We start from the raw sequence: 27,241 nt of genomic DNA, 5'->3' as shown, positions 1-27,241 counted from the left end.
GTCCCCCGTAGGCACCCGCCCGCCCGCTGCTCCCCCCCGAAAGAGATGAGAGAGGGAGGAAGAGAGTGTGAGAGAGGAAGAAAGAGAGAGAGAAGAGTGGAAGGAAGAGAGAGAGAAATGATAGAAAAAAAGACGTCATCGGGTGAGAAAAACCCTGGTACAGTATAGCAAAAAAAACGGGGAGTATTTTTAATTTATTATTTTTTGAAAAATCGCGATATAGCGTTTCGCGAAGATCGAGATCGCGAAAATCGAGGGATCACTGTATAGCATTTCAGAACAACAGGGAATTTAACTTCTTAACATCTTTCCCACAATCTGTCTTTAAAAGTAATAGTTGCCTATAGTCATACTAATGAAACAAGATTACACATATTACGTTTATAGCAACATTAAGGTGAATGACATATTCCGTACTCTTAATAATCAGGCCCAAGAAGTACAGTGGGTGAGTCATTTAAATTCATGTATAAAAACCAGAGCCCAATTCAAAGAGCTTAATACAAGCAAAGGAAGCCCTTTATTGTCAGAATCCATTTTTTAAACCAACAGTACATGAAAGATCTAGTATAAATAAGCCTGTGAGCCCTCTCTCAACATTGTAATGTATAGGCTCAACCCTGCAGAAAGACAGATGAATGATTTACCTTAAATTTGGAAGAGTCACTAGTAGCTGAATCTATTGGAGAGAGAGAGAAAAAAAATCAAAACAGCACTTTAGTCAACATGGCACAAAGTTTTGCTTTTACTCTAGACAATGCTGAAGTATGAAAGAAGACAAGCACAACAAAAGGTGAGAGCAAACAGGTAACAGAAAAAACAAATAATCAGAACAGTGGATAGTAATTGCTCACAAAGATGCAAGCTGCACCACAGAAAAGCCACCGCCATGAAAGGATGCTGTGAGTTGGAGGCAGAAATCAGCTCAATGACAGAAATGGCAAAAAAAGCCCTTTCTTCTAAAAATAAAACAGAAATACTAATATTTATTTAATGCTCTAAGCGCACGGCCCTGCAAAACCGCAGCTGGGGGACCTTTCCAGGACTGTCCTCTGTACATTCCGACAAATGAAATGTACATTTAAAGCGTTATCTTTCGTGTCTTAAACTACTTTCTGAAACAATTATTACAATTCTTTTTTGCAGTTGTTGTTTGTATGCTGTCAAATTATATTGGGCTTTATGGATTTAAAAGCCCCGGTTAACATTTCAGTGCTCCTCCGAGCTATTCGTTTAAGAATTTATTATCTAGATTTTTTTTTTTTCCACAGCCATCAGTTTTGTATTCATCTCCAAACAGAAGCGCCATTATGAAATGAAAAATGGATACCATAATTGTACTGTTCAGCAAAATAAAACAACGGAGGTTATACAATTAGAAAGGGGGTACGGAGGGGCTAGCAGAGTAACCAAAAGACATTCTCCAACTTGCCAGGAGAGTGACCCCACTGGAGAATTAATGAGCTGAACCCCATGCCATGCCCCTTTTGACACATGGCTAATGACTAGAAAAACCAGTGGACCATACCATGCTATTTCTCCTCAGGGTCTGCTTCAGAAGTAACAAGAAACAGCAGAAATACTTTTAAAAAGTAGCATTGATCTGTTCAAATACTCTTGAAAGGATAAATTTACAGTACAGATCAACTAGTTCTTTGTGCATTTACAAGAAACGGGGGTTTCTGCAGACAAGGCAGCTACAATGTGGGCAACAATCCTCCTTCTTCCTACAGTTCCAGTTGTCCATCAGTGACACCACAGAGTCCACTAGTGACATCACCGTGTGATAGACTCCTCCCACTTCTCCTATTTCAACAGCAGGATAGAGGAGCTGTTTCAATAAAATGCTGAAAAAAGTTTTCTATAAACTAAAACACAAAGGAATAACATTTGGGATAAAAACATATTTAGTGAGACAATATGGTGGCAGTTTGCAGTAGTAGTACTTAGCTGAATATTAAGGTGGCAGTCATAAAGAAGAAAAAACATTTAGTAATGAGCAAACATAATTAGTTGCAATATTGTTTGGAAAAATATACATATTAGTCGAGCAAAATGAATGTCAAAATCTTGATTTCTGCCTTCCCTAAGTTTAAAAGATTACTACCATTAGAACAGTGCATAGAAGTTAAAACTTTCTGCCGCCTTTTCAACGATTTACAAAGTAGCAGGTACCTTATCCGTGTCATGTTAAAAAGTATATGAGTAACCATGAATGAAACACTAGTGAACATGCTGTCCTCATGGTCTAAGAAATATATTTGTTGCTGAGAAAGCATTCCAACCTACATCATGCAACATGCTCAACTCACTGCTGACCTTTAAATAATACACCCAAAATCATGTAGAGAAAAGGAGGAATAGAGTTTATTAGCAAAGAAAGAAAAAGGAGACCATTATAATAGATCACCAGAAGAGATAATTTTCTAACCTACAAACTGTCCAGGCAAGAGTTACCTGATACATCTCCAGGATATACTCCAATCCTTCCAATGTTGCTGAGTAAATGATCTATGCTTGGCACTGGCTGAGACTCTACTGTGTTTGCTTCCTGAATTCCTGTCTATAGTTAATAAACAAAGATTTCTTCATCATCGAGTCACAGTCAGTGAGTTCATCACAATTCAACAGTATTTAGAAAAATTAGTCATCCAAGTATTGAAAAGAATGTCAATCTTCCTATATGACATTTAAGGAGAAAGAAAAATACTCAAGCTGGCATATTAAATGGAGAAAAAACCTATCCTGGAAGAGAAATTTACAACTTCATTTTACATGCTATTTCCATTACTTCATGGATAAAAACCATTGGTATGTTTTGGTTTGTGAACAAAGAATACTGTTAGAACACATTGGAGAGGGGCGGAAATCATATATTCATTTGTATGCTCTGAATTAAAACAGGAGGAGAATCCATTTAGTTAAGATTAGTACTTACAAAAGGTTGTTCAGGATCATCTTCTGCGAAAAACCAGTCATGCTACAATTCAAAATAAAAGAAGTGAAAAACTCCCCAGAAATGAAAGAATTAAAATGTGGACATTGAAAAGATAAGGAGTAGTTTATGAAAAAATCAAAATCCAGGCTGCTCTAACTAAGGATAAAGTTCTGTCTGAATAATCTGTCTAGTAACATGATATGAGTTCACTTACTTGTTGGATAAGTGTTTCTACTATTCTGTATTGATCTGGCATGTGAGTAACCATATTAGTCATGTTATCTTCAGATGTCCTCACAAGCGTTGGACCAAATACTATTGCCAGGTTTCTTGGTTCCATCTAAAGAATAAAGAAAATGTGTGCACTTACAGCACATCATTGTATTTTAAAAAGCAGAAGCATCTAACAGTAGCAGCCAATTTTGCTAACTTAACCTGAACTTCCCCATTAGAATGAAAATTCTAATGCAAAAAACCAAAAGTTGATCGGAGTATGAAACTGATTTATATAGCAGATCAGGACACCTTGTTATTTTTAATCTGTTTCTGAATCTAATAATTATTCAGTGTTCATTAGTTTAGGGTCTAGGAAAAGAAATATGGTTGTATCCATTCCTCTCCTCAATCTAAAGCATCCATCTCTCAAGATGTTATAATAATAATAATAATAATAATAATAATAATAATAATTTATTAGACTTGTATGCCGCCCCTCTCCGCAGACTCGGGGCGGCTCACAACAATAATAACAGCATACAATAGACAAATCTAATATTTAAAAGAAGAAAAATATCTAAAAGCCCATTATATAAAACCATACAACACAAACATACCATACATAAACTATATAAGCCTGGGGGGGAAATGTCTCAATTCCCCCATGCCTGGCGGCATAGGTGGGTCTTAAGCAATTTACGAAAGACAAGGAGAGTGGGGGCAGTTCTGATCTCTGGGAGGAGTTGATTCCAGAGGGCCGGGGCCACCACAGAGAAGGCTCTTCCCCTGGGGCCCACCAGACAACATTGTTTAGTTGATGGGACCCGGAGAAGGCCAACTCTGTGGGACCTTATCGGCCGCTGGGATTCGTGCAGCAGAAGGCGGTCTCAGAGGTATTCTGGTCCGATGCCATGCAGGGCTTTATAGGTCATTACCAACACTTTGAATTGTGACCGGAAACTGATTGGCAGCCAGTGCAGGCCGTGGGGTGTTGGAGAAACGTGGGCAAACCTAGGTAAGCCCACAATAGCTCTCGTGGCCGCATTCTGCACGATCTGAAGTTTCCGAACACTTTTCAGAGGGAGCCCCATGTAGAGAGCTTTAATTAAACACTGAGAAGGTAACTTTCTATGGACTACAGTACACATTTTCCCTCTGCAATAAATATTAAAATCTTCAACTTGTAACTATTCCTAGCCATATAGTGCAGTGGCTATGGTTTCCGTGTACCCAAGCACATCATCTGTGTATCCAATATGTGTGAAAAGAAAAGGAACCCACAAGACCTAATAAAGTTTTTCACAAGTGTTGCAGATCAAGATACACAACTTTAAAAAGAGAAAGCAAAAATAGTTTTGACCTATAAGCAGGGGTGGGCTACTTCCTGGACTGGGGGGACGGACCAGTGGGGTAGCAAAAATGGAGCTCCACCCCAAAGCACCCAATTTGTACTGAAAGTTGTTGAAAAACATTCATAAGCCACGCCCACAGCGTGGTAGTAAATATGTTGGTAGCCCTTCATTGCCTAAAAGACTAGATGTCTTCTATGCTTGTTTTATCTCCACTTGGGAAGCAATTCACTAAGAAAGATTTATTTTTATCCCAAGGATAATGGCAGTCTTTGCCTGCTGTCTTTCCCCATACATGCTTATACTACTGGTTTTCTTCTATGTTCACCATGCTAAAGCAGCCACAGAGCCAATGAGCTGAGAAAGCAAATACAGACTACAATATTGATATTTCAAATAATCTGGAGAATGCCTTATAGCCAGAAAAAGAATTCTATCAGCTCTTAAAAGAAAACACTGAATTTATTTATCAGAAATATAAACTCTTGATACAGATAAGGCAGTTACCTTGTTTTGTTCTGAATGCTCTGCTACATTTCTCAGATGGGCACAGAGAAATTTAAGTGTTTCATAATGATGTTCAGGTAAATCACGGATCTGAAATGGATGATATCAACATAAAATTTTATAATCATCCCAAAACATAACAATGGTATCTGATTCAATTTCTGTCAAAAGCAACATACCAGATTTTTCAGTGTTTTTAGTCGTTCAACAAGATCTTCTTTTCTGTTGGCATCTATGAAAGCTCCATATCTCTCTAATAAGAAGGAAAATAATTTTATCGCAAGAGCTGCATTACAACACCTCTCCAGGGAAAAAAGGACCTACTAAGCATAAACAATGGACCTGCATCACTAGAGTAATATACAATATTTTGCTTACTCTAATTTATTTCAACCAATGTGAATAGCCTGGATCCTCCATATAAGAGTTTGAAAATACACTTTTGCAAAAACTAAAGATCTAAATTGATACTGTAGGATTAGAAAAACATGATATGATTTGCATTCATAAAGAAATGTAAATGGATTTTATTTGATCTTTATATATCCTATCATGTATCTCATCTAGTTGCCAATTTGTTTTAATAATCCACATAATCGCCTCTGATCAGAGAAATTATTTCTTGTACGTTTTTTTCTTGTGCTGAAATAAGTAACCAGAAAAACCCAACAGCCCAAAGATTGCCTATTAGCAGCAAATGTATAGAAATGGGGCCATTAAAAGAAAGCAAGAAAGTACAATTCTAACATATTTGTAATATTTATTTTCCAACCATTAACTTCTGACGTAATTTATGACTCATTTGTTCAAATCCAGTTCCCCAGCCACATATCGCAATCCACCGGGACTTCAAGACATTTTAGTTTGTTTGTTTGACTTGTTCATAAAGATGGAAAATTGATGTACCCTACAGGTTAATATGTGACTGGGAGGATTGTACTGTATAGTAGTTGAAGTTTTGGCTACAACTTACATATGGGAACACTTGAAAAAAAAGAAAAGTCCAACAACTGGCAATTGCAGCCACTTGGTTTATTCTGTTTAGCAATAATTGTTCATAGTCTGAGGCAGAGATAAGTCATTATGTAACAATAATTTTTTGTTTTTTATTTCATTTAGAAAATTTATATTGCCGCCCACTCACACATGGCAACTCAAGGCAGCTTGCAAAGATATATTATCCAGGCTAAGTAGAATAAAACCTGTGTTTTCTGCATATAAGAAAATAATAAATATCTATGAGCAAACAACCTGTCTTTTAAAGAGAAATGCAAAAGAATCCTGGTATATCTAAACAATACTAAAGTTTAGGAGAACAATGCTTAATCGAATTCTACCCTGTTTCCCCGATAGTAAGACACCCCCGATTGTAAGACGTATCGGGGGTTTCAGGGGGGTCGGCTAATATAAGCCATACCCCGAAAGTAAGACATATGTCTTACTTTCGGGGAAACACGGGGGTATTGCCGCCTCCCTCTCATCTAGCTGCGCGCCGCCTCCTGCCCACGCCTGCGCCGTCCCCCTCTCCATACGTCGCTGCGCCTGCCACCTCCCTCTGATCTTAATGAGCGCCGCCTCCTGCCCACTTCCGCGCCGCCCCCCCTCCATACGTCACCGCGTCTGCCGCCTCCGTCTGTTCAGGTTGTTAATAAATGTTAATTTTATGGTAAAAACAAAAAATTCGACAATTTTTTTCCAATATAAGACATACCCCGAAAGTAAGACATAGTGGGGCTTTTGGGGATAAAAAGAAAGACACTGTCTTACTTTCGGGGAAACACGGTAACAAAACTCTCTTCTAATTTAACTTATCACAGATAAGTTATGTGATGTGTTCTATTCAACAGTTTTCTCCCCACCCACCCTCCTTTGAACCAGTACTTACCATTAGTAAAGAGTGGTTCCGGAAGCTTTCGGAGAAAGGACTTCAATAAACTACTTATAACATTCAGATCTCGCCATTTCTAGAAATTGAGCAGACAAAACATTGTCATTAAAAAGAAATACTACAGGAATTTAAAACAGAGAGGGCAGAACTCACATCATCTTGAAGATCAATGTCAGTCATTCCTTTGTTGAGTTCTTCTTGCATATTTGAGATGGCAACATTATTTCCTGGAACCCTATAAATACCAGTATATTGAAGGCCTCTCTCTTCAACTAGGTTGCAGCATATTTCAACAATTCTTGGAATATACTGAAAAATGCAAAGGGGAATGAAGGTTTGTGTTCACTATCGATGTTTCTTGAAGAATATTTTTTTAAAGAAATTATCAATATGCATGACTTTTTTAAAAAAAGAGAAGACCTTATTGCTCTCTGCTGGGGGACAATCAACTAGTTTGACACCAAATGTGCAGGCTGCAGATGACTTCTTTTCAAATGTTCTTTTCATGATGCTTGGAATGTTTTTTCGCCATGTACCTTTATCTTTGGGTGGGCTTGTCTCATCTTTTTCTTCAAGGAAGAACAAAAATGAAAACAAGTCATATGAAACCTTCAGAAGGCTAACGGAATATAACTGGACATAATGATCAAAATACACCATCAAAATAATAGATGTATAAGATACCTAGTACATTTAAATCTTGAAACAGACTAGAGACTATAGCTTCTCCACAATCAGGCCACAGGTTAACCACAACCTTAGCAACCAACGTCTAGCAATTATAAATAATGGTGGCATCTGCAGTCTTTATGAACAGTACATAAATCAAACAATTTATAATTTATATATTGACACAATCAACAAAATGGTACTTGTATGTGTATTTGTGTGTGTGTGCATGTTTATATGCATGCGCTCATGCCTATGTACATATGTGTGTGTGTGTATACTACATACCGAGAAAATATATAAACAAGGAAGAATAAGAGTAAAAGACTAGAGTACAAATGAGTAAACAAGGATTTTACAAATCTCATGTAATTTTCCAGTGTATCATTACTTGATTTTGAATGCCTGAATACATTATTCAGTCACTTGGTTGCGATGGGTGGCTGTAGAAATTGAATAAATAAATAAATGTCATTTTAAAAGCTTGAAAAAAAATCACTATAAGCAAAGCGTAAATATCAAGAAGCATGGTTAGCACATTATAAACCATAAAATGAAATTATAAACTGTACAAAATTCTGTCCGTGCTACTAAATCTATTTTAATTTAGAAGTCTTGTAAAACTAAAATACAGACAGAAACCCACATTTTGAATGTGGTACAAATCCATGTATTGAATTTGTAATTCAAGAAGGGGCTCTTATCTGTATTAAGATTCTTATGTGTTAAGGTTTACTTTTGAGATTTTTGGGGGGGAGTGGGAATACATTCTTTATTAACCTAGTATCCATACTTAAATATCTCTTCTGACTTTCAAGTAACTACCTAAGCTAGAAATTTTAAAAGCAATAATGCAATATTCTTATGAGACCTAATTCAAATACTTAGCAAAAGAGCATGCTATGTTTATTACATTTATATAAATAAGAAAACAATTAGATGTAAACAAGCAACCTTGTTTTATAAAACAGGTTGCATTGAAAATTGCTACAATGAAAAACAAAATTGTAGTTCTGAGTATAGTAATCAGAGAATGATGGTTTTATTCCTACCGATCCCACTGCCATTTCCATTTTCCTTGACAGAAGGTTGCAAATATCTCCAAAGCTTCGTGACTTCATAACAAAACAGAAGATACTCTGTATTTATCAACTTTCTTTCCCAAAATGATATGGAATTATCACAACTACAGAATGAAATGGTTCTATCCTTTTTATATAGGTATACTTCCCTCCATTTGCCCTTTTCGGCCTATTTTATCCCACTCCCTTTTCAATTCTACCCCACAGGCATGCACATTTCAAATCATAATTTTCCAGATTGTTTCTGATCTGGAGTTTCCTTATAAACAAGGAATAATCAGAAGTTCCCAGTGCAAAAGGAGTTTCATCATTACTTATCAAAGCATAGGATATTTATTCAATGAACTTCTCTTAATAGTCCATGAAACTCCAAACCCCATGATACTTAGTGTCCTCACCATTAGGCTTCCTTCAGTATAATAGGAAAACCTAGAGCAAGTAATAGTATTCTTATATTCAATATACAATACCTTTAGTAAGGAATTTCTTTTCTGATTCCTCCTTAGGAGAATGTGGACTCTGAGTTCTTTGCTCAGTTTTAGTGCCAAGGAATGTCTGTCTTTTAATTAGGCTCGGTCGGGATGGTTTTGAAAGTGGCTCAGTTTTGCCACTAGAAGCACTGAAAAAAAAATATTTAAAAGCAGGAAATCCATGTACGGACTAACTGAGCTCTCAAATGGTACTGTGGTGGCTTACCCCATAATTGTGCTGTATTCTTTAATCCTCCGGCTAATTAGATCCCTGCTCGAGACACCTGTATCCTGCAAAATGAACAGATAACTATTTTGGAATTCCTGTTTTGCACAACTCCACAAATTAAAACTTAACTAGCCATATATAGGACAGGAGCAGGACATCCCTCAGATGTGTGCAAGGCATAAGGAAATGGCTATGCAAAAAAGATGGGGAGATGCGAAACCCGTAGGAATAGTTCCCTCTAAGCTGAGCAGTGAGCAATCGCTCACTTAAAAATCATCATCAACTCAGAGTTTTCCAAACCTGCCCAGAAGCCGAGAGGGAAAGAGTGAGAGAGAAGGAGAGAGAGGAAGAGAGAGAAACAGATAGAAAAAAGAGAGGAAGGAAAAGAGAAAGAAAAAGAATGGGAGTAAGGAAGAGAAAAAGAAAATCAAAATCTAGTTTGAAACTACCTCAACTATTTAAGTGGCATTTTGATATTGATAGAGTTGCCCTATTATGAGCTCACTGTTATAGACACACAGTACACTATTTTATTTTGAAATTCTCTGAGGCAAAACAGGGTGGGTTTTTTATTTGTTTGTTTGTTTGTTTGTTTATTATTTCTGTCCCCGAAGGGACTGCCACTCAGACACTATACTTTTCTGCCCACCCCAAAAAAAAATTAGAAGGAACACTGCCCGTAGGTACAACTGAATCCAAATGCAGTATAAATAAGGAATATCAAAGACTCAGGCACAGAAGAGGAGAGAGGATTGCGTAACTTTGGGGCAAGTTGTACTTTAAGGCTTTTCCTTGTCTGAAGTCCTGTCAATCTAAATGAGCTGCATTTCATGTTAGCCGAACCATAATCTATTTGGAATAATATGGCCAAATGTCAAAGGTGTGAATGATTCTTTTTGCTTCGTACAGACTCTTACCAATATAATTCTCTCACATTTTAGTGTATGTATTATTTCCCTGGTAGGAACACTGAAACCTCATGCAACTTTTATAAAAAAAAGCCTGTGAGATTATGGATTTTTAATAGCATTAGCTTGTATTTATTGCATGTCAGGGTGACCATGTGGAAATGCATAATGGGTCTGGAAAAACATGATCTCTGAAAAATAGAACAAGTAGAATAAATTCTTAACAAGAACCCAACCTCCTCATTGCTGTTTTCCCGTATAGCCTTAATCCATGCCAGCATGTCATCTCTATTTTCAGCTTGAAACAGGTATTCACAGTCTGATGTAGTAAGCCGAAATACATGCTTCTTCTTGGTATCACTATATGAAATGTCTGTTAAACAAGCATTGATGTTGATGGGCTGTTCCTCCTCAGAAAGCAGAGCTGGCTCTTTTTTATCCTTGTATAAGTATAATGAACACCCTCTGAGAACGACATACATCTGTTTCCATGGCCGGATGCTCCCACCAACTCTCTAGAAAACAGGATCAAGAATAGTATTTATTTAAGAAAACAAGAGGAGTGTGCACAGTATATTATACATTAACATTTGTAAACTACCTACGTTGGTGAGATGGGTGGTGTAAAAATTTGATAAATAGATAATAATTAAGAATACTGCCATCAAACAAGCAGCAAGGATGGTACAGTGCTTAAAAAGCAGCATTGCAGGCAAACTCTGCCTGCTGTTACTAGCTCAAGATTGACTCAGCCTTCCATCCTTCTGAGGTAGGTAAAATGAAGACATAGATTGTTGGGAGAAATTTGCTGATATTTGCAAACTCCTCGGAGAGTGATTTAAAGCAGTGATCCCCAACCCTTATCTGTGGAACAGCGCCGGACTGAAGCAGGCCAGCAACTGGACTGTGCAAACAAGCAAAACCCCATCCACAGGATGCAGGCAGCAAACAAAACCCCAGCCCTGAGAGTCTGCAGAAAAACCTTTCTCCATGGAATTGTCCCTGGTGCCTAAAAGGTTAGAGCTGATGCTTTAAAGCAGTGATTTTCAACCTTTTTTGAGCCGCGGCACATTTTTTACATTTACGAAACCCTGGGGCACATTGAGCGGGGGGGGGGGGGGGGGGGGGCTAAAAAAAGTTTGGACAAAAAAATTCTCTCTCTCTCTTCCTCCCCTTCGCTCTATTTCTTTCTCCCTCCCTCCCTCTTTCTCTCCCTTCCTTCCTCTTTCTCTCTCTCTCTCTCTCTCCATCCCTCTTTCTTTCTCTTCCTTTCTCTCTTTTTTGCTCTCTTTCTCTCCCTCCCTACGTCCCTCTGTCTCTCTCTCTCTCCTTCCCTCCCTCTCTTTCTCTCTCTCTCTCTCTCTCTTGCTTGCTTTCTCTTGCTTGCTTTCTCTCTCTCTCTTTCTTTCTCTTGTTCTCTTTCTCTCTCTTGCTTTCTTTCTCTCTTTTGCTTTCTTTCTCTCTGAGCTTCGCGGCACACCTGATCATGTCTCACGGCACACTAGTGTGCCACGGCACACTGGTTGAAAAACACTGCTTTAAAGCGCCCTGACTAGATATAATCTTTTAATAGGTTAATTGTCATAATGCCAATTTAATATTTCCCAAATCAAAAGTGACAAGTTATCAAGGAGTACCAATAAGACAGGACTTGTTTTTATATCACTGAGATTTTTTACATTGAAACAGAAAAAAAAAATCTTAATAATTTATGTATTAGCAGCCCCAAAAAATCTCTTATGATGAAAATATCAGTAAGATAAGCAATGGAATTGCAGAGCATTGAGAGAATTTCATTGTGTTTAATTTTATAAGTTTTTTTTAACACTTCAAGAACAGGAAGATTGCAACAACTGTACCAGATTATGCAGATTATGCAGATTAACGGGAAAGTTTGAAAAGTTGAGTTTCTGCCAAAAGAAAAACAAGCAAGTATTCGAGTATTTTTCATATGGAATGAAATGAAAAGCCTATAGGAAAACATTTGAATATGTATAAGAAGACAGGTTTTACACTTAGCTGTGGTTTGGAAAAACTGTACCTTCCCCTTGTCTGTAACTAAATGCCGAAAATGAAGATATCCTTCTTTGGAGGTGTCACTAAAGACTTCTGAAGACGATACTTTTCTGAATCCTGCATTTTCCGAAAATGCTTGCCTATTTGAAATCTAAAGAAAACATAATAAAACCTGCTTCAGCATACGCCAATAATTCAAGATCTCCCTCTTCTTTTTCCCTTCCATCTGTCAGGTGGGAATACAGACAACTAGCTGGATGGAATAATAGATTCCAGTCAGTCAGTAGTTCAATGAATCCCAATGAATTACTTTAAAAAGTGCTGTTGGTTTTCTTTTAATACACAAGGAAGTAGTAACAATTCTAAAGTTAACTACAGAGTGTGATATCCTGTCTGTAGCCAAAAAAGAGGACTTTTTCATCAAATGCTATCTAATCTTTTTAATTGGAAAAAGTCAGTAACTCTGTCCACTAAGCTTGGACATTAATCCTCCCCCCCAAAAAAACATCACAAAACTTTAGCAGTCTATGTTCACACATACCTAGGTGCAACTTAATGCTTAGTCATACAATATTAATGTTATTTACACAGCAGATGAACATTGAAAATAAAGTAACTGACCTTAATTTCCTTTAAGCTCGGTGCATGCTTTATGGCCCTATAGATGTAAGGTAGATATTTTAGTGGACATCTTTATAGAAATTCCTAAATAAGACATCCAGTGATGCATATTTATACTATAGGTATTCTTACCTTTTCCCTTCTTTATAGTCATCAAGTCCTTCATCATAAGATTTGGACCTTTCATTTTTTGCAGGGAATTGATCATCTAGGACACTAGTTCTAATTGATTCTGTAAGTAAAGCAAAAGCACCCCCCCCCCAACATATTTTTAAAATAAGCAGGTTTTGTTGAATTTAGCTAAAACAACTTGAAACATTATACTAACCATGGCCAGAAGACAGTTGACGTCGAATAAAAGGTACAAGAGCAGTACAACTCAAAGGAACAGCACTGGTGGTGGCCATTGCTCGTGAAGGAGGTGGTGAAATAACAGCAGAAGCTGGAATGTGGGTGATGTCCAGGTCAATGCTCGGACTGGTCAGCTCATCTATAAAAAGTATACAACAAATTAACATATTTTAGTAAAAAGGACAAGAGTTGGCTGAATACGGGAAAACTAGGAGAATCTCCTAGGATAATGTTCTGAAGGTACTTTTGCATATTCTGTATATGAGAACTGCTTGTAATTATAATAGTAAAAGCACTATTTCTTATTCCCTTAAAGTTAAAGAATTTATTCACTAACAATTATATTATTATAAACAAAATATAAACAGTTGCATTTATGCAAAATTTGGACAAATATTGAATTGAACAAAGGCTGACCTGAATCAATACACTTTCATTAGAAAAAACTTTTAATAGCAGGGTCATCTATATTTTAAATAAAATAAATTTATCAAAATAATGAACCTTTTAGATAGACAAATCTTTTTAACAGATAGGCTGGCATAAATAAGATTTTAAAATAAATGCAACAGTAAAATGAAACTGTTTTAAAGTTTGCCAAGAATAATAATCCCATTTAATATAATGAACTATCAGCAAAAGAAGGAAAAAGCTATTATTCTTATAGAAAATCTAAGTAAGAAGCTAAAATTATCCAATGAACCTTTTAAAATAATCAAATCCACAACATAATCTCTGAAATATCAACATCTGCTGTGCTACGTGTCAATTCTAGTAACTACTGATATAATTTGTCACAGGCTGTACATATCCAGCATCATGTAATTTCTATTGCCACCAAAGCTATCCTTCATATTCTAAAACCTAAATGTTTTGAAAGCTTGTCAGAGTTGTAGAAATTGCAAAAATCTGAAATAGTTCCACAAAATAATACAAAGCCTACCTTTGAAACAGTGATAGGGATTTTCACTGTGGTTTCCATGTATAAGACAGAATTATAAAGAACCCAAGGTAGTGAATGTGAGCATTTTTTTCTTATGATTAATTCAAATATAGAGTTCTAGGTGTTGTGCATTCTGATATGGTGTGTTGCTGAAAGGCCAATTGAGATAATCAAGCAGTTTGCAAACAGTGATTATTTTTTGTATGAACAAAAAAGCACATATTGCCCTGTGCTTTCAAAGTAATTGATGGCTCTGATTTAAGGAAATGGGTTTATTACTCAAGTATTCTAGTTCCCACATGCATACACTAACTTGGCAGATAAAGTTGTTTAATATTTTCTATCCTAGGAAGATTTAGTAATTCCATGATTCCTTGTTTTACAACCTAAATATACCTATAGAGGTAAAATCTTTCAAAATTGGCGCATTGAACCTAAAAAACATGAATTAGTTTTTATTAAATTTAAACAACTGTAATTTAACAATGCTGGCTTTATTTCTCAGAGTTTTTAAATAACGGGTGTCCAAAATGTACATCTGTAAAAAAAAGATAGATTTCTTATAATCTATAAATAGGTTTTTGTTATATCTTCTCAACATAAGATTCTAGAAACAATGATATTGTAATGCGGCATGTTATTTTTATGCTTCAAGCTTCATTCACATTCAATACCTTGACCAAGAAATCCTTTACTTGGAGCAAATCAAACCATACTGTAAACTGCATTTCTATTTAAAAAGGTATACAGTGATCCCTCGGTTAGCGCGGGGGTTACGTTCCAAGACCTCCCGCGCTAACCGATTTCCGCGTTATACTGGATGCGGAAGTAAAAACACCATCTGCGCATGCGCGCCCTTTGTTCCATGGCCGCACATGCGCAGAAGGTGGAGCGACGCAAGTTCGGAGGCTGGCAATGCAATGGTGATTTTTCCGGGCTCCTCGCCGCTACCCACAGGGCAGCGCTGACGGCAATGGCAATGGCAACCCTCCCTCCTTCCATCCTTCCCTTCTCTCTCTCCCTCCTTCCCTCCTTCCTTCCTCTCACCGGCTTTCTTGGGGCAGCGCTGGCGGCAATGGCAATGGCAACCCTCCCTCCTTCCCTTCTCTCCCTCCCTCCTTCCTTCCTGATTTTGGCCAATCAGCAATCAGTATGACGTCATCGGGCGGGAAAAACCGTGGTGTAGGGAAAAAAAAGCGGACTTATTTTTTAATTAATATTTTTTGAAAAACCGCGTTGCAGCGTTTCGCGCTAATCGAGAACGCGCAAATCGAGGGATCACTGTATTTAGAATCCTTAAAGCCAAAGTTAGTTATATGTAACTGAAAGTAAAAAGGTTGATAAAAAATAATTCTATTGTACCATTAGGCAAAAAAACATGTCTATAGTCCCATCAGCTGATACACAAGTTCTTGACCCAAAACACTGTCCATTTGTTCAAAATATGCAAAGCAGTCTTCCTTCAATGAGCTTCACATTAGACAATCTGAAATGCAGTAGAATGTGAAGGATATAGCCGAGGAAGCCATAACATTCTAATTATGTTATTTCATGGACTCTTTTTCACTAGCCAATAAATTTCAGATGCCAATCTTTCAGAAGTCTTCATTTGTTTACTTACAAAAACTAATCAAATTATGTTGAAGAAACTCTATTTTTATTTCAGTATGTTGTGTGATATTCCGATAAAGCTATATCACAAGTAGTTAGACAAAACCTTCTAAAAATCATGAGAGTTAAAGCTCAGCTTTAAAAAGCCTCTTGATGCTTTTAAGATTAAACCACAATTTTATTGTGAGGCAGTCACAGAGTATCCAATTTCCAAATGAACTTTGTATCAGATTTTTAAAATATGTATAATTCAATATTACAATTAGGACCACTTTGCCATGCACCTGACTTACCTCCTAATATCCAAGGGACTTTAGTCTCTCTTGCTGAAAAAGAAACCTTTGAGAAGCTTAAAAGGACTTCCAAAGTAGTTTACAACATGGCAATTTCTTCTCTCAATACTTAAACCCAGCGGTGAAATCTACTTACCTTTCCTACCAGTTGGGAAGTGCATGCTTATTCACCCTCGCTCCATTCGATGTGCGCTTTCTCACTCTCTTTGCATGCACAGAGGATTTAAAAAAGAAAATGGCGGCATTGGGGCAGAGCCTCACACTGCTGATGTTACCGATTCTCCAAACCACTGGCGCCTGCCCCTACCAATAGGACCCAACAGAGCCAAAACGGTAGCACTTGACCCCTGCGTAAACCCCAGGGATATGCTCCTATCTATTAGGTATGAATACAACTATATACTGCTTGCAATTATCAATCAGAGGTGACATTAGGAATTATTTGCATTTTGTGTAATATTCATGAATGCAGGTTGCAAAACAGAAATAAGGCAAACTCCAAAGTGTTTGTAAAGGCAGCCCAGGATTTTTTTCTGAAATGGCTACAGTATTTTGAAAGGCTTCAAACAAGTAGTCAAAATAATCTGCACAAATTATAGGATATCCAATTAAGAAAATGTAGATGCTGTGATGTCTACATGCTGGGGAAAAGAAGTAAGACATTATTATTGTTTCAAATCTTTATGATTTATAATAAATTTGGTGCAATTTAACAATCTTATACAATTAAGAATACTGATCTCCCCTCCCCCATATTAGGCCTCAAAAACGTGGGATCATTCTTCACTGGTCTTCCTCTAGTGCAGTTTTAGTCTTATTTTTGTATGTGTATAAGCCTTGGAATAAAATGATTGAGAATCTGATCTGGGAATAATAAACTGGTAGAATGTTTAAGGACCCCAGCAGGCACCATGGAGTTTGAATGCATTTTTAAAATTAACCTACACAATACAATAATGCCAAAGGATTAAATGGGAGATCCAAATATATCACAAATTCAGAGAAATAAAAATTGTTTTGCTCACCTATGAATGGAATTGATGCCAAGGAATCATAAGGTGTGCAGGAACAAGAGGCTTTCCTTTCTTCTATTTTTCTTATATGAACTTCCCGCCGTGCATCATTGGGTAACCAACAAGTGGTCTCAGAGGCAGACTCTTGACCATTTACAGCTAAAAGATAGGACTGATGTCGCAAAAGTTGTGGGGTTTGATTGCCAGATGACTTTTCCCGCAGAACCACTTCATCCTCATTTGTCTCTGTTGCTTGAACTTCAGACTGTTTTATAGCTTCGGTTTCAAAATTCTGAATCTTTTGTCTGACAGAAACATCTAAGTTAACCAAGGTAGTTAAGTGCTCGTTAACTTGTGGGACAAAATTGACAGAAGCTGTATAGGAAACGGGGGAAATATTGGACTTGCTCATGTCTAGTTTGGGAATTGGTGGACTTTCTGCATTTTTCCTGGACTGTTGAGTTGGCAAACCACTATAGTGCACATAATTAATTTCTCTTTGGTCTGTGGTTGTAGCACTATCCAGACTCTGATTAGAAGGAAATGATGGCTTTGTGGCATAACGTAGACAGGTCTTCAAAGAACCATTTCTTGTGCTTCTAGTTGTTGAGCGAGGCGATCTTTCTTGAAAAACAGTTGCAGAGTTTGAACCTCCAATGACTGGCAAATCCTTGGAAGGCTGCAGCAATTTTACATCAGTTGAAGTTTTCTGGAATTGAGCAAAGGGTGCTAAGACTCGGTGGCTCATTTGCCTGCCACCTGAAGTGTAAGCACCAGGAGCCACCGAAAATTTTGAATCACTAAGGGACCCCTGAAACATATGTTGAAACGAAGTTTCATAAATGCCTTGAGGATCATTTTGATCAGAAAGTCCAGTACATTCATATGTAAATTTTTTGGCTGTGCTTGAATCTGCAATAAGGTCCTCACTGTGAGCATTTTCCACTGCCTCACCTTGTCTGCCTACATAGTTCCAGGAGCGTGCCCTGCGACTTCGAGGGCTGATAACTGGTGAAGTTAAAGTATCTTGCGAAGCACTTCTTGGCCATCTTTTGATTAATAGAGTATCCTTAACTCTTTCCTGGGAAATGCTCCTTTGCCGAACAGAAAGAGACTGCGTGCTCCTATCATGAGAGGTGCTTCTGCAGCGTACCTGTGAGCCAATACAGAAATCTATTGAATGTGGAGATGTGCCTCTTAAACTATCTAACCTTTCCTGTATGGTTCTGAAACCGTACTTGGGAAAGCGTTTGTTATCAATATATTCTTTGTAGGTTTTGTAGGTTTTCCAGTCTATGTTACGATGGGCACTTGGAGAAGTGTTGTGATTAATATTAACAGAGGGAGAATCTCCACTCTGAGCAGGAGAACTGCAACCTGAAGCTCCTTCCGGCTCCCCTTGATAGTTTGCAGAATCATAAGTTGCTTCTGGGGAATCTGTTGGTTTTGTAAGCGGAGTCTGAGGAAGTACAATGGCAGTGGACATTGGAGAGGACGGTGAAGTGGTTCGTGGTTTGGATTTTACAGAGGTTTGTTCCTTGAAATTGTATTTTATATTTTCCGTCTGGTGTGATGGACTAGTGTGGTTTGTTCTAACTGATGAAAAGTCTACATCCTTCTCAGAAGGCACAACAACCGTTCTTATGGTCTCATTACAAACACAGACAGCTGTGTTGGATTTTGCAATATCTTTTGGAGATGGAGGCACTTGTGTTTTCTTTCTGCTGGCCTTTTCAGGTTGTGCTGAGGTCGGTACACCTCTAATGTTTGATTGCTTTTCCAGTGATAAATCAGGAGGTGCTTTCTCCATAGGTAATGGCAGGACAGGAGCTGGATATGTTACTTGAGGATAACTTATTGGTGGAGGCTCAGGTATGTAAAGAGCATTACCAGTGTAGGCTTCATTGCCTTTCTGGTACGCATCCTGGGAATATGCCTGTGCACAGAAAATTTAAAAAGAAATTAAATCACTGTAAGCATTTAGTGGAAAACCATCAGGCTATTTCACAGGCATGAACACGGTAAAGTTAAATTCCTTGACAGAAATGGACTTCCTATTTTTAAAAAATAGTGAAAGAGGTGCTCTCTACTAAGACTTATTTCAATATTTTTCTATTATTGTTTTCCATGGATAAAAATATTCATGAAAAGTCTCCAAAAAGAAGCACGTTCTCGTTCTCTCTCTCGCCTGTCTTCTCTCCCCTGCCTCTCTTCCTGTGTGTGTGTGTGTGTGTGTATGTGTGTGTGTGATGTGTATGTAGCAAACTGTAGCAAATGCTGAAGAAAAAGAGAGATTATAAACATGAACTATTTTTCCATCATGACATTTTAAAATTTCTTCTCCCCTCCCCTTGATATTTTTTATATCTAGAGGCTAGGTTCTATAAATATCGACAGGTTAAATTTGCAGTTTGTTGTCACATAGAAACAGCAAGAAGCCTCTGCATTTGATCCATTGGCTTCTCTAAAAGGCACAATTCCTATATCTAACATGACTAGACAGTGGCAATGTCTTTGTTGCCAGCCAACGCCCACCCTCCCCCTGAATAAACTTACATATTACTTATATAAATTCCATATTCCTTACACTAGTGCCATTTTTTAAACTCAAAAGATATCTTGAATGTACATACTGGTAAGTATTTTCAAGCACCCCTTAAGCATGAAACACAGTCTGTCTTATGCTAATTTTTCCTTATATACTTCATCATTTTCATCTTATACTTTTAAAACATCATTCTTAAAAGAAATATTTATTTTAAAATTTGCATTTTTTCTTTTATATTACATTATTTGTATAACTATCAATAATGCCATATTTTCGAGGTCTGACCAGAAATTGCAAACACTATTATTTTATACTTTTCAACGACTTTCTGAAGTAATAATTTTTTAAAAATAAGAATTAACAATGCAGGAATCCTTTTCCTGGTGCTTTTAAAATAAACAAACATAGCTTGTGTGTGATACTGTAATACAGCATTTCCTTCTCAAACCATAACATGCTCCATTCAGAGAAATCAACATGCCCTGCCTTAGCATTAGACAGGTTGTACAAGACTAAATGCAATCATAAACATTAGATCAAGACCAAGTGCTAACGATGAAAAGGTGAGCCACTTGAAACACATAGCTTGATAAATTTCACAGCGAGCAATAATTAAATGCAAACAAAGTATTATAAGCTTTTTCTGAAAAACAAATAATCCAAAATTTTAACACAGGCATATATTAAAGTAATTAACAGAATAGCTATTACAATTGAGATTCAGCTAACCAGCAGATCTAGCTTGCTCTCAGCAACTTGCAGGCTTTAAACAATCCAGCTCCTTGCAGATTTACGAAGAAACACATGCCTTACAAAAAAAATCAGGGAAATGGCTACAGTACACTCTTACCAGTGCTCTGATATCCTTTGAAAACTGCAGCTGGCACAAAACAGGAAAACATAGTAAAAGCTGCCTATATATGTAAAGATAGAATTATGTTGTCATATTGAAGCCGGATACACAGCAAGCTAAATATACAGCTACACCGATTTCACTGGAAGGTACCAAGACGACCGAGGCACACTGGAGCACACACAATAACTTCAGCCTCCTTGTGAGCATGTCACTCAGGTTTTTTAAAAATACCTGCTCCTTGCATTTATTCCCTAGCTTTCCAGAAAAAAAGAAAACACGTTTGTGCTGTGTGCTTCAGTGCATCTTTCGTGCTGCAAACGGAGCCCTCTGCTTGTGCCACAAGGCATCCCTTCTGCTACAGCAACATAACAGTCTTTCATCTTGTCTGAGCTGCTACCATCCCTGCTTCCAGATGACGAAACAAGAGCTTTATTATGCATTTTAAATCTGTGCACCCCTTCCTCTCATAAATCTGAACAGAGCCACAAGCTGTCAGCTGACTCTACATCTGACATTAGAAAGATGATTTCAGAATAATTTTCATTAAAAAAGAAAAAGAAACACGCCCACCATGTGATTATTTTCATTTAGTACGTCTTGACTGTTCCCTCCCTGACAAATTAGGAATTAGCTGTGTTTCAATTGTATGGTATATTTGCATGCATTAGTTATACCAGAAAATATTCATTCTGCATTTGTGTGTTTCTCAGATTAGGAGAAGAAAACAGGAAAGCAGACACACTGGAAAAATGCATTGGAAAATTAAGCAATGATGCATTTTAAAGAAACAACATATTGAGTGACACTCCAAAAGATGCCTATACTGCCTCCCTAGTCTAATGTAGGCTTACATATTTATTCTTAAACCTGCACAATTGCAATATTCTGAAAAACAGACATTAAAAAAAGGTTGAAAAAAGTATGAAGCTGTAAGCCTGATATAATCATCACTGCAAGCCATTTCCTGATTCATTTCCTATTAGCACAGAGGAAAATATTAAAAAATAAAAAAACCTTTAAAATATATAACAAAATGTCACATACATCTGGAGCTAAATATTTTGGAAATCAGAATCTTTTGGAGTAGGAGGCCATAAGAAATGTGGGTAATTTATTATTTTAGGTAATTAATCAATAAGTTATTATGAATATGGCAATGATAACAAATTTTGATTATTTTTCTTATGACCATTCATTATTTCAAAAGAAAACACCATATATAGAAAAATATATAAATCAAAGTAAATGTTTTACAGTAATATCAAATATGTAAGAATTCCATGTATAAGGTACAATCTTTATGCTTAGATGATAGAGTTTGCAGAAATGGCAAAATAGACCTTTTGATAGAGGTAATGCAACAAAACCAGAATCGTAAGCTGCAGTGATTGCCACCCGAATCCACCTGCCCACAGTGGAGGCTGATGCCTTCTGTCGTAGGGTTGACGATAGGAATGCCATGAAGAGAGACTCCATTCTGTGAATGGCTGCCTTGCATTTGATATAAATACAGTGTCTTCCAGATGTCCAGCTTATGCTACTTGCACTCCAGATGGTGGACCGGTCAAAGCCAGAAGCCTGAGTTCCTGGGCATGGTGAAACCAAATGTTGATCTTTGGTGCGAATGTCAGATCCAGTTGGAGGATGACCTGGTCTTTATGAAAGACACACAAGTCCTGTCTGACCGAGAGAGCAGACAATTCAGAAATCCTCCTGGCTGAGGTGATAACCACAAGGAAGACTGTCTTGTAAGAAAGGTATCTCAGAGACACCGAGCATAAAGCTTCATAGGGTGACTGGGTATCGACGCTGAGGACTTTGCTAAGGTCCCAGGTGGGGAAGTGATGTACTGCCAGAGGGCGCAGGTTGGTGGCCTTCTTGAGAAAGCGGCATATGGCGGGAAGCTGAGCTGGAGAAGCTGTTTCTGCACAGGACAGGACAGAGGATCGAGCCGTCCCAGTCTCCAGATGGTATTTGGGGACAGCCCTCTGTCCAGGCCCTCCTGGAGGAAGTCCAGAATCTTTGGGACTGGGACCTGAACAGGAGAGAGGTTCCCTCTGGTGCGCCAAGCACAAAATGTCCTTTCTCGAGGCCTGCAGGGTATCAATGATTTTGGCCAAGAACTGCTGGTGCCTTACAGTGCCCCCTCAAGCATCAGGCAATCAAGCAGGGCCACCCTGGGTCTGGGTGGACTAACTGTCCCTGAGTGGGTCAACTGGTGCGGAGCAATTGGCAAAGCCTTCAAATCGGTAAACAATAGTGACCTGGGCCAGTGAAGGGCTAAAAATACCATCTCTGACCATTTGCCCATGCCTGGTGACATAGTTGGCTTTTGAGTAGCTTATGAAAGGCAAGGTGATGATAAGGCAGGTGGGTTCTCGGAAGAAGCAGCCCTGTGAGTGAGCTAACCATTGCCACCATGTGAGAGACTTGGGAACTGTCGCAGGTACCGGGATCTTGGCCTTGGATGTGCTGTGGCTGGCTTTCTGAAATGGTAAGAGAAGCCATTGAGGATTCATTGAATGCAGGCACATCCAGGGTAAGATGCCGCTATGGCCTTGGAATTTGAATTTAGACATCTGCAGGATGGTATCAGCTGAAAATTGGGTTGCTACAATTAGCTTAGGGATGTCCTGATGCACCCTCAGGTTGGAAGAAGGAATGAGCTCCTGAAGCTGATGGATCCAGATCAGTGATAAGCGATTGAAGAAGGACATCGTGGACGATGCCCGAACTGCCCAGGCTGCCACCTGATAGAGTGCCTGTCTTCTAGATGAAGAAGCTTCTTAAAGTCCCCTGGCATGGTGTAGGGAGAGTACAGTGCTGGATATTAGATAGAGTGGTGCGACATTAAAATAGCAACAGTCAATGCTGGTGGAGGAGGCCCACAATGCTGGACCAGCCAATTGATGCTGCAACATATCCACAAAGTTGAGGAGGTGGCACCAATTCGGTTTGGGGGTTTTGCTTGGTGAATAACGGGTCCACGTAATCCAAAGGACTGGCTTGGGGAACCTCCAGACCTGTGGCCATTTTAGCTTTGAACAGCAAGGAGCTGAAAAGGGCCAGATCAAATAATGTCAAGAAGATGAGATTGTCCGGGGCAAAGCCCTAATCCTCTGAGAGTTCAATGTCCAGCTGGCTCCCCTCATCTGATCAGACAGAGTGATCATCACCTGACAAGCCATATGAGGAGAGGGAGATATGCTCTCCATGGACAGCTGGGTCAGCCATATCCCCCCCCATAGGGGCCAAGGCCCAGGAGGGGTTGACTCTGAGATGGAGATGGCTATGGGCTTGGCCGAGGGCCATGCCGACACCCTGCTCTATGGCTGCTGAGACCAAGGCCTAGAAGTTTGCAGGATTCATTTAAATTGTAGGGGCCAATGATCTGTCCTCTGGAATTGAGTCCTATGGGATTGGGCAGCCTAGAGGTCAATTAAATTAAATTGTTGGAATTGCTGGAGTATTCAGGACAGCGGCTGAGATGTGATCAGATCCCACAATTGTTGGTCGGAGACAGAAATCAGGGTATTGTCTAATTACAGTTGCTCCTGGGCAGACCCATAGGCCCTTGTACTTGAAGCGAGGAGGGAGACTCCTTGTGCCAAGATTAGGCACACAGTTTTTGCAGAGCTTTGTCGTTCCTGTGTTTCTCTCCTTCTATAGCCTTGGATTTAAAGGTCCTGCTGGGCCACTCATGACCTGTTGGATCAGTAGCCTGGGAGGTAGATGGCTGAGGATCTCCCGCTGAGTAGGACACTGATTTGTTATATTGCTTGCCTAACTTAGAGGACCTGGAAGAATTGGCCTCTGACATGCGGCAAGGCTGCAGGCCATTAAAATAAGGGCGAGGTGAGTATATCACAGTCTGTTCAGACAACCGGTCACTGGTTGATGAATGGGACCATGCTGAATAAAGGTAATTTGTTATAGATCGAATATTTCAGTGCCAGTGCCCTCCCTCACGTTTACAATAAAGCCCTTTGAAGAATGGGATGCTGACATTCCAGCTGTGGGAGAAAGGGGAGGAAGCACAGAAATTCCCCAGGCCAATGCTGCTGTGCCCACCAATGGATGGGGCCAAGGCCCCTGAGTGTGCTTGGGTGAGTGGGAACTAATCCCCTATCTTGAGGCAGAGTAAGGCCAAAGTGGTATAATTCTCTATGTCTCTGCCAGCACTGGCAAACACTGTGTCAGTGAGGGATTTGGTCTCACAATCAATTCAGCTCTAAGATGGTTCAATAGCGGAGCCAGGAGGTAGCAATGAAACTCACAGACGAGATTTGAAGAATTTGCAGAGAACGCTGACTCAATTACGGACAGGAATGGAGCTGACCAAGCCACGTCCATCCAGTCTGAGGACTGAGTTGTAACTGGAGATACCAGGCAAGGCTCCAAATTAAAAACTAAAAGTCCTCAGCTGATTAGATGAGGTCAACCCATCCTGGATGATAGTTCCACCCATTATTGAGACTAACAATGCTGAATATACAGCCAAGATGTCCCAAAGGTGTTTTTTTTCCAAGAGGCAACTAGACTTTTCTCCTTTTTTAATCTGAAGATGTTTTGTTTCTCATCCAAGAAGCTTCTTCAGCTCTGACTGGATGGCAGGGAAGAGCTGGAGAAGCTTCTTGGATGAGAAGTGAAACATCTTCAAAGAAAAAAAAAGGAAAGTCCAGTTGCCTCTTGAAAAAAATAAAACACTTTTTGGATAACTATGACCTGGGTGACTGAGAATCTCCATACACATACAACAAAGATATTGCAATGGAGTTTGGATTGGACAAATATGCTATTCTTACCATCTATGCGGGAAAATGATTAAAAATAACATAATCAAGATGCCCTGCAGAAATAACATCAAAAGTATAGATGAAGATGATCACTACATATACCCGGGCATCCTTCAAGCTGACTACACCAGGTACACTGAAGTCAAGAAGAAGTTTAGCACAGGTAATCCTTGAGTTACAACCACAATAGAGCCCAAATTTATGTTGCTAAGCAAAACATTTGCTAAGTGAATTTGACCCCATCCTACAAATTTTCTTGCCACAGTTGTGGCAATCACTACAGTTGTTAAATTAGTAACATTTTATTTTAATACATGAATCTGGCTTCCCCATTGACTTTGCTCATCAGAAAGGCAATGACCCTAGGACACCACAACCGTCATAAATATGAAGCAACATCTGAATTTTGATGACAAGACCATGGGGATGCTGCAATGGTTGTAAGTGTGAAAATGGTCATAAGTCACTCTTTTTAGTGCCAGTGTAACTTTGAACAGTCATTAAACTAACTGTTGTAAGTTAAGGACTACCTGTAAGGAATACATCAGAAAGTAAAGAAGACACTAAAGTCCACACTAGGTGACAGAAATACTATCAAGGTGATTAATACCTGGGTATTCTAGTCATTAGATGTACAACTGAAAAAACAGACTAGACTCGGACTATCAATTGGAAGCCTTGAATAGGAAGACCAGAAATAATAAATCACCCCCTTCATCCACATAGCAATGTTGAGATACCTGACAGTGGAAGGAAAAAGGCCATTGGAAGATTATCTAAAGAACAGTGAAAAATATTTGCTGAAGCTAGGACACCACGAAGGCTTATTGAAAAACAGAAACCAAATTGGCCTGTTAGAAAAACCAAATGAAGCCAGAAAAGAGACAAGGCAGTGCAAAATATCACATAGCCTGTTCATAAAAAGCCAACAGCTAAAGTAAATAACAACCGCATCTGCCAATGGTTAACAACAGGAAAGTTAAAGAAAGAGACAGCTAATTCTGACAGAACAAGACCAAGCCTTAAGAAAAAAATGCATATAAAGCCAGAATTAAGACGACAGCAGCTGAAAGAAAATGCCCTCTCTGCAAAGAAACTGAAGAAACAGTGGACCACATCATTAGCTGCTGCATGATTACACAGGCTGATTACAAAGCAGCAACATAACAAAGTAGCAACAATGGTGCATTGGAATAGTTGTTTGTTGCAAGCAAGATCTGGTGAGAACATAAAGCAGACAAACAAAGAAGGTTGAATTATTGTCACCAGTTTTAGAGTGTGAATCTCACTGTACTTTACGCACACACAGAAACATTTGTTGATTAGAAAGACAAAAACGTCTGGACAGTGGTTGTGGCAATACCTGTAGACAGCAAAACAGAAGAGAAAGACCTGGAGAAAATCACAAAAATACAAAGACTTGCAAATAGAAGCAGAATGGCTTGGCCAAAAAACAAACAAACAAAAACCCAATGATAGAACCAGTGGTAAAAGACATCGTGGGTTCAATTCCAAAACATCTGGAGCACCCCTTGAACACAATCTGCATTGACCAAATAATTTTCAGTCGATTACAAAAGTTGAGTTTACTTGGAACAGCTTATATCTTGCAATAAATCCAACATATATACAGTAATACGAACTTAATTGGTTCTGGAAGTAAGTTCGTAAGGCGAAAAGTTCGTAAGACAAAACATTGTTTCCCATAGGAAACAATGTAAAAGCGATTAATGCATGCAAAGGAAAAAAAAAAAGCAAAATGGCACTCCGCTGGGTGCTGCTGCCCGGCTGTCACCTTTTAAAACAGCCGGGGGGGCTTGTTTTTGGGTTCGGGTTAGGGAAGCTGCCGAGAAGCGCCGCCACCCAGCTGTCACCTTCTGAAAAGGCCAGGGGGCTTCTCGGTGTTCTCCGGAACCCGAACCGGAGCCCAAACTTTT

The 27,241-nt window shown here is 38.7% G+C and overlaps 1 protein-coding gene across 1 annotated transcript in view; it reads right to left on the bottom strand.

Annotated features, from left to right (window-relative positions):
* ARHGAP21 (Rho GTPase activating protein 21) overlaps positions 1–27,241 on the bottom strand; it is a 100,085-nt gene that overhangs the window by 4,143 nt on the left and 68,701 nt on the right. Inside the window, 17 exon segments of the mRNA XM_070729248.1 lie at positions 648–679; positions 2,458–2,563; positions 2,939–2,980; positions 3,153–3,278; positions 5,011–5,100; positions 5,190–5,263; positions 6,896–6,974; positions 7,052–7,207; positions 7,319–7,467; positions 9,120–9,268; positions 9,346–9,410; positions 10,493–10,771; positions 12,298–12,423; positions 12,894–12,930; positions 13,026–13,125; positions 13,222–13,383; positions 17,117–19,040. Coding sequence (XP_070585349.1) covers positions 648–679; positions 2,458–2,563; positions 2,939–2,980; positions 3,153–3,278; positions 5,011–5,100; positions 5,190–5,263; positions 6,896–6,974; positions 7,052–7,207; positions 7,319–7,467; positions 9,120–9,268; positions 9,346–9,410; positions 10,493–10,771; positions 12,298–12,423; positions 12,894–12,930; positions 13,026–13,125; positions 13,222–13,383; positions 17,117–19,040 — 3,696 coding nt within the window.

This window comes from Erythrolamprus reginae, chromosome Z (genome assembly GCF_031021105.1).
Source record: "Erythrolamprus reginae isolate rEryReg1 chromosome Z, rEryReg1.hap1, whole genome shotgun sequence".
Classification (NCBI taxonomy): domain Eukaryota; kingdom Metazoa; phylum Chordata; class Lepidosauria; order Squamata; family Dipsadidae; genus Erythrolamprus; species Erythrolamprus reginae.
The sequence above is the reverse complement of the archived record's forward strand: the minus strand, read 5'-3'. Positions and strand labels throughout refer to the sequence as shown.